The following is an 8,329-nucleotide window of genomic DNA, read 5'->3' on the forward strand; positions in this document are numbered from 1 at the left end:
CGGGCATGGGGTGGGCAAGGGGCCGCTTTTCCCCATGCTCAGCACCAGCTTGTAATGGGGTCCCTGCTGCCAGCCTGGGCCCCGTGCTGGCTCTGGGCTCGGCTGTCAGGGCTGCTCCGTGGTGGAAGCACCTGCGGCCCCCCGACTTGCTGTGCTGGGCCGTGTTTGCCATCAATGCCTCTGGGCTGCTCAGCACTTGAGCTCTGGGCAGGCAGCAGCAGCAGCAAACACTGCCTGGCATGGCCAATGGGCAAGCCCAGAGCTGGCGCGGGGCCCAGGCTGGCAGCAGGGCTGGGTTACAAACTGGTGCTGAGCATGGGGGAAAAGCAGCCCCGCCCCATGGCTGGCGCCCCACATTGCAGCCACTCACAGCCCACCTGGGACTGCCTGTGCCTACTCAGGACTGCCCCGCCTGGGCTGCAAGAGGCTGCAACAGGGAGCACTAGCCACGGGGCAGGGGAGGAGCCACTTTTCCCCACACTCCTTTGCTCGGGGTCCCCCCTTACCTGAAGTTCCAGTGTGGGGCAGCCACATGGTCCCAGGCCAGAAGCCCTGCTGGGGCTTCCAGGTGGGGTGGGGCTTCCAGCTGGCGGGGCGGGCCCGGGCAGGCCCTGCTGTTGCGGCAGCCCGCCAGGCTTTCCCTAGCTCCTACTGCCCCTGGTTCCTGTCATTTTTGACAGGAACCAAAGACAGAGAAATATTAATTTTCTAAATTTTTTTAGGGGCCCTGCGGGCCAGATAGAATGGCCTCGTGGGCCTGATGTGGCCCATGGGCCATATTTTGCCCACTCCTACCCTAAACCATATACATATTATCGCTCGTCAAATTCTTATGAATAAAGAACTACCCATTTATTCATGGGCTTTTCTGTGGAGCTTATCACTAGATTATCTGAATAGTTCACAATTTATTTATACTGTGTGTCAGAGGTTCCTGTTATCTTTAAAAATGTATGTTAATATTAAGTGTCCAGTTTGAGATGCTTAGGACCTACCCTTTTAGAGTTTTTAGCATTGAATACAAAAATACTCAGCCCTTTATATTTGTGATTCTCAACCAGGGTGCTGTGGTACGCTAGTGTGCTGTGAGATCCTTTAAAGGTGCTACAGGATGCTGTGCAATATTAGCATTGTTAAGTATTCAGACACCAACATGATTCACAAAATAAACCCAGAAATTTCACACAAAATGTTCTGACCTGTTGGGGTTTTCTGAGTTTTTGCAACAGAAAAAAATTTCTGATGTTTTTCCGTACTCAAAAAACTAGTGAAAGCTAAGAACTGGTATTTTCTGAGAGGTGCTTTGAGTCTAACAAGGAATGTTGTGAATCTGAAGAAGTTGAGAACCTTGCTGCTTTTTATGTTCAGGACACGGTTCCTCTTGACTTCAGTTGCTGTTACAAGTGTCCCTAGTTCTACAAACAAGACTCAGAGTTTTAAGTTGTGCTCCCCAAAAATGAGGGACCTGCAAGTAATGACCATTTATGAAAATTGTTCTTGAAACAACTTGACAAGCATTGCAGAGAAGCTTGGCAGCAGAATTTGGGACAGAATCTAGTTTGGTAGGGCAGCATTTAACTGGCTTAACTTTCAGTTACTGCAGTTGTAGGCCTTATTCACTTTGCACCTTTGAAATCCTGCCGCAAATGAGGCAGGGGGCATACAGACAGCAGGCTGTTTTCTACACAATCCTAATTTATTCCGTATCCATCCTGATTTGAGAGCGGTTCTGTAGAAAAAAACAGTATATGCTCATGTAGTTAAAGATGGTATCATAATGTGTATGTAGACGGGGCTGATATAAAGTAAGCTAGATTGGCAACTTGAATTCTAATATTTCTTAGCATGCATTTTCAACCTTAATGTTTTAACATAGTTTTTGTGTGTACAATGCATGTGTACACATGCTTTTGCTTTTATGTAAATAACTTAATACAGGGATAGGCAACCCCTGGCATGCCTAGTGACACGCAGAGACATTTTCATTGGCATGCCAGGCGGTGTGCGAGGAAATTATTTAAAAAAAATTTTTTTTAAGTTGCTGCTCCAGGCTTCCCAGAGCAGCCACAGGTCCCAGCACTGCAGCAGGCACCAGGGGTGGAGTCAGAAGAACAGAAAGAGGGACACAGTCCACCCCTTATCCCTGGGCTGCACCCTCCAGCCCCAGCTGGCCCCTGGAGGGGAGCTGTGGGCAGGCAGGCCTGGGGCTCAGGCAGGCACTGCAGAGGGCCTCTGTGTTGGTGACTCCTGGCCAGCTTGGCCTTGAGTGCTGCTTCCCCAGCTGTTTCAGGGGTCCAGGGGGTTCCTGTGACTGGGCCCTGCAGCTGGGCCCTTACACTGGAGGCAACTCTGCCCTGCTCGTGTTGTGCCCAGCGCACAGGGAAGCTAAGCCTGGAGCTGGGAGCCCTTTGAGCCTGGTGCCCTGTCCTGGCCGGACAGCATCCCCTTGTGGGCAGGGCAGCTGTGGCCCATGCCTGTTGAGCTGTGCAGGCCAGGCTGGGCCCCACCTTGGGTGCTGCTGGGTGCCTCACCCACCCGCCAACCACAGCCTGGGTCTGCAGAGCCCCAGGGCATCTCCTGCTTCCAGCCCGGCCCCCACTCTCCTCTGGCTGCTGCCTTCCCAAAGGCCTGGCCAGGCTGGCCTTCCCACCACACCTCCTACGATGCCTGCTTTTCCCCGTGCTGCCTGGACCCTGCCTGAGTGCTTGGTGCCCTGGTGCTGTCTCCACGCTGGTGGGACAAGGCATTTGTCTGACTAGGCTCCCCCTGCTCCAGGACTCTTGGGGAGGCCTGAGTGCCCCAGCCCTTGTGGCTGCTGCTGGGGTGTTACTGCCTCCCTCTGCTGGATGCTGCTGTAGACCAATGGGCCTGAGCCATAGCTGGTAGCAGAGGGAGATGAGGTTGGTGAGGGACACACCCTCTTTCTTTGCCCTTTTTTTCTGTCTTCTCATTCTTTCTCTCTCTCTCCATCTCGTTTTTCTTTTCTTCTCCTTTTCTTCTCTTCTCGCTCCTTTTTTTTCCTCAATTTTTCTTTCTCTCTCTTCTCTCCTTTCTCTCCTCTTTTTTCTCATCTTTTTTCATCCCTTTTTCTCGTTTTTTCTTTCTCTTCCCTTTCTCTTTTTTCTCTTCTTTCTCTTACCTCCTCTCTCTCTTTTTTCTATTTCTTCTTTTTCTCTTTTTCTCCTTTTTTCTTTACCTCTCTCTCTCTCTCCGTTTTTCTCCTTTATCTTTTCTTTTTTCTTTCTCTTTCCCTCTTTCTCTCTCCTCTTTTTTTCTTCTTTCTTTTCTTTTTTTCTCTCTCTTATCACACCATGCTTAACAAAAAAAGAATACGCAAGAACAAAGGTAGTATATGAAGGTTTATTTATTGTCACCAGATCGATGAGTGGCACAGGGTAAGTCTGTGGACTTGAACCTGTGTATGGGGTCAGTGCACGAGCCAGTCCATCACAGGGGAAACTGTTGGGGTCAGTAAGTGGGTGTGAGCAGGCGCTGCAGCCAGCCCCACATGCCCTTTCCAGATCTGATCCTGCATGGTGGCACGATCTGGCACATGCAGGCCCCCCATGGATCTGGAAATTTGGCATCAGGGGAGCCCAGAGCTGTGGCAGTTAACATTACTACCACTCCACCACTGCTGCAGGTGGGATCCTGCCACCACTGCCAAATGTCTGGACCCATAGGAAGACCCATAGACCTAAGGATGTGGTTCTGTGGGCTGGAGATTGAGCAGCACTGTATTAGATAATGATAAAAAAATTACGGATGTCATTTCAGAGCCTAACCCAGCCTCTAACTGATGGGGTGTAGGAAGAAATTATCACTGTAATTTGTGTCAAAATTGTTTGCTTATCTATGAGATCCCAGGATCTCAAGTTGGGTTCCCCAAAAATGGGGAACCCACAATAGTATCTTGTCGAATAAATGAATTCCTGGGCTTATCTGGTATAGAAGTCCTGTGTTAATATGTTGACGGGGATGTCTTCTCTTAAACCCAACTTCCCCTATATAGCTGTACTCTCACATTTTTATTTTTATATGCATTGACATTTCTTTGATTTTTATTTTTGGGTTTCTCCCTGCCCCTAAGCTACAATGTGGTTGAAATCAGAGTTTTTGAGAACTCTATTATAACTGATATTTAGGAAAATAAAACTGGATTTTTAAAAAAAAATCTAGGATATTTTTAATTTGGCGGGGGGCAGGGGAGAAATTTAACATTGTCCACTTAAGGGCAAATGGTGTGACAGTCTGTTATTCAAATCCACCAGAACAGTGTAGCAGGAAAAGGATATAGAAACTAACCTGCCTATTAACATACAAAAGGAAATGACTTTTGGGGACAGCAGGAATTTAGTACAAATGCATTGCTTCATTATGTCATGGATTAGAATTATACAATCTAAATTAATTAAAAGAACTACCAGCATCTTCCAAGCTACTTCATATAAACTAAATAATGTTCTTTAGAAAAGTTCTGGGTAAACTGAAATTAAATACTTCCTCCAAAATCAGTTATAAAAATATCGTGCTTTATCTTAAACTAGTACTAGAGCCTAAGTATACACTATGTACTTTAAACAAGTGTGAGATAAATTAGATTTGGTACAAGAATTCTGAAATAAACATAGTACATCTTATTGCTATAGAAATAAATGTATTTGTAAATTGCTGGTTTACTGAAATATATAGACAGCTAAAATAACACAATAAACTATTTACATATTGTTTTAATTTTTCTTCTTCTCACTATGCTGCCTGTAATTGTCATGTGTAAGTTTTTTTTCTTACTATTTTAATCCTTTCTCAGAACTTTAGAAATATAACTCATTCATGTATTTCTCATTGTCAAACGTTTATTTTAGGCATCTGTGAATGATCCATATTTGTGTGCTGCTTTTGTGGGTCTGAAAACTTCCACTACCAGAAATCACCTTGTACGAGCTATACTGGAATCTATAGCTTTCAGGTACTGAATTTAATTTAATGTAGCTAATTTTTTATATTTTTAACTGTTTTTTTTCTCTGAGTCGGGATATTGGTCATCCAGTATGACATAAATAGCTGTACTTTAACCATTTGTAACATGTTAACTATAGGACTCCCTTACCTCAGCAATGAGCAGCTTTGGCGCCTTCCCTATTTTCCTTGCTAATATAGTACAAAGATAGTGTTATGTACATTCGTAAAGGCTCAGAGTTTTTGTTACTAACAAGTAAAACAGTTTTCAAAGTAAAATGCACTTAGCCCTTTTGCATGTACAAAACCTGTCTTCTCCCTAAAGTTTCTCCTCTTGCTTCCTGGTTAATCTGGGTAAAACAAACAAACAAACAAACACAAAAACCCTATTTCCACCCCTGACTTTCTCTAGGCAGATGGAAGCTGGAGTTTCTTCAGTAACTCAGACTAATGTTTTAGGTTATCAGTGTTTAATATAAGATAGTGATGGATATCATAATATATCCAACACCAGAATTTATGTTTGCCACTGAACAAGGGGGTGTACTTCTTGCTTAAAGGGAAAGCTGAAAATCTCATCCAAAGTGACAGTCAAGAAAACTAAAACCCTTCAGTTTATATTTTTTTTCTTGCTTTGAGTTTACGTTTTTCCTTATCAAATGGGTTAGCTGTCCAGGCAAGATTAAAATTATGCTGTTGACAGTTTCAAAAGCAGCTGAAGCACTTGGCTGAATCTCTGCTTAGCATTTTCTTCAACCTTCTTTTCTCATTCCTTCTGATTGCTTGTTACATCTGCTTGCTGTACCTTGCCCTAAATAAACAATACTTTTTTGGCTGGGAACCACATTTCCTTATATGGTGCTTAGTACAATGGTCGATCAGGGATCGTGATTTAGGCACAAGGACATTGGACTGTTGCACACCATTATGACAATCTTAGTTCATCTTCTTTTGAATCATTTACTCCAGACTGGGAAACTATCACTGGCAGTTCTAAAACTGTGTCACCTTTTGTCCTTTAGCATACTTGCATATTCTATGGATATTGCAAACAGTTTTTATAATGTACAACTTACACATACATGCATAATTTATGTATATTAATGTTTATTTTTATTTTCTTTTAAAGAAATAAACAGCTGTATGATACCTTTTTGAAGGAGCTGCAAATTCCACTTAGAAATATTCGGTATGTTTGTATTCCTTGTAATACCACATAAACCTTAAACTGGTGTTTGTGTGTTCAGGAAAAACAGTTGTGGGGGGAAAAGGTTACTCTAGAACTTGGTTATTCAGTTGTCCCTATTGTGAAAATGCTGAAAGTGAGAACTGGTCAACCCACTTGAGTGTAGTGTCCATATTGATAGAACTTCATAAATAATATGGGTTCTGCTCAAGGGGAAGTTTTCAACTATATTAACTCAGTTTGGCAAGTATGAGCTGGTAGTTGAGTCATGTGTTGAACTTTCATATTCAGGTTTAATAGAAGCCAGAAAAAATACAAATTTTCTTCACAGGATTAAAGGGATATAGTAAGCTATGTCTATACTTAAGGTTTCCTGATACTTGCTATTATAAGGACCTTTTATCAATTGCTTGTAATTTTGCCAAGTTTTGGTCACTGGGATGATATTTGCCATACTGGTCATCTGCTTCAGGCTGACTGTTGTGGGGAAAATTTCATCAAAAGATGTTCAGCCATTTCTGAGTATGAGATTAGGGAAAATATTATTTTGTGCTCATGTTAACATTTGTTTACAACTGTTTGTAAGTAACTGTAGCACTTTTTCACTTTTTGGAGCAGGAATTGAAATTTAGCAAGCCAGTTACCCTGCGGGTATGCTTTTATCACCCTCTTGAAAATCTGAAAAGTCTAGGGATCAGCTTCTGAACATCTCAGTTTGTACATATTCAGTTGGAACTTCTTAGAGTTTGGTTATTAATATTCCAAGGAGTCCGTCTTTAATCACAATTCATTCCAAAGTTGTAGGAGCTCTGAAACTTTTTATGAGATGACTCCTTCACACAGATAAGGACCATTGATGCTATATGTAGAAATAGAAAAAAAAACTCTCTTATTTTTTCAGTGTTCCCCATACTGACACACAAGCAGCAAAGGAGGAGTGTAGAGGCATGAGGAGGCAGACCTTGGATAGGAAGCAGAAAAGGGACAGAGACACATGGGAGAATGTGGAATAAGATGTGGGCAGAATTTAGGAGTGAGGAGTCGGGACCCAGCAAAAAAAAAATAGATTTTACAGAATCATAGAAAACTAGGGTTGGAAGGGACTTCGGGAGGTTATCTAGTCCAACCGCCTGCTCAAAGCAGGACCATCCCCAACTAGATCATCCAAACCAAACCTTTGTCTAGCAGGCTCTTAGAAACCTCCAAGAATGGAGATTCCACAACCTCTCTGGATAAATTGTTCCAGTGTTTTACTACCATCCTAGTGAGAAAATTCTTCCTAATATCTAACCTAAACTTCACTTGCTGCAACTTCAGATGGTTGCTCCCTGTTCTCTTATCTGCCACCGCTAAGAATAGTCTAGCTCCATCCTCTTTCGAACCTCCCCTTCAGGTAGCTTTTCCAGGGACTGAGGTGAAGCTGACTGGTCTGTAGTTCTCTGGATCCTCCTTCTTCCCTTTCTTAAATATGGGAGAGCTGTTTGTGGAGAAGTATCCATAACCACTAGAGTAGTGGTTCCCAAATGAGGGATTGCAACCCTGAGTGGAGTTGTGAAACTTAAGGAGCCCCTAATTCCTTTTGAGCCTGCAATCACTCAGTATATTTTCAATTAACAATGAATGTTTGGACTTACTGCTCCTCATCTACCCTTGTGCCTTCAGTTACCCCATGGTGAGAGCTGAATTAAGACAGTTTATTCCTAAATGACATGTGGCTTTAATCCTAGATTAGCTTTTATTGACCACAGAGAAATTGCTGGGACAACAGCATTTCACGTGCCCAAAGTTAATAGGAGGGAAGGACTTGTCACACCTCAGATGTTCCATGGTAACTGTGTATTTGCTCCTACCTCATAGTGACTGAAAGCTGGGGAAACAGCCCTGTTTCACTCAAGAGTAAGCTGCCCTGTTTAGTTCTCAGTGTGGGATAACAGTGGGCATGGGGACAGTTACCATGGAGCAGCTGGGTCATGTTAAGTCCCTGCCTCCTGATAGTTCTAATATTATAAAAGCTTAAGTCTGTCTGTCTCTGTCTGTCCGTAATGCTTTATTCGCACTCTGATTGGCTGACAAACAGCCAATCAGAGTGTGAACAAGTGTTCGAACATCAGCTGGCAGCACAGTGCAGTGCCGCCATGATGGGGGGATCAACAGAGCCCAGCCCTGCTCCCCCCCCCCCCCCCC

At 43.6% G+C, this 8,329-nt stretch overlaps 1 protein-coding gene across 1 annotated transcript in view; it reads left to right on the forward strand.

Annotated features, from left to right (window-relative positions):
• Positions 1–8,329, forward strand: part of GK5 (glycerol kinase 5 (putative)) — a gene marked incomplete at its 5' end in the record, with an annotated part of 74,611 nt that overhangs the window by 60,174 nt on the left and 6,108 nt on the right. The window contains 2 exons of the mRNA XM_019503072.1: positions 4,866–4,969; positions 6,089–6,148. Of these exons, the coding sequence (XP_019358617.1) occupies positions 4,866–4,969; positions 6,089–6,148 (164 nt within the window). The remainder of the gene's footprint in view (positions 1–4,865; positions 4,970–6,088; positions 6,149–8,329) is intronic.

Source organism: Gavialis gangeticus, unplaced genomic scaffold (genome assembly GCF_001723915.1).
Source record: "Gavialis gangeticus isolate Ggan-Ray unplaced genomic scaffold, GavGan_comp1, whole genome shotgun sequence".
In the NCBI taxonomy this organism is placed as follows: domain Eukaryota; kingdom Metazoa; phylum Chordata; order Crocodylia; family Gavialidae; genus Gavialis; species Gavialis gangeticus.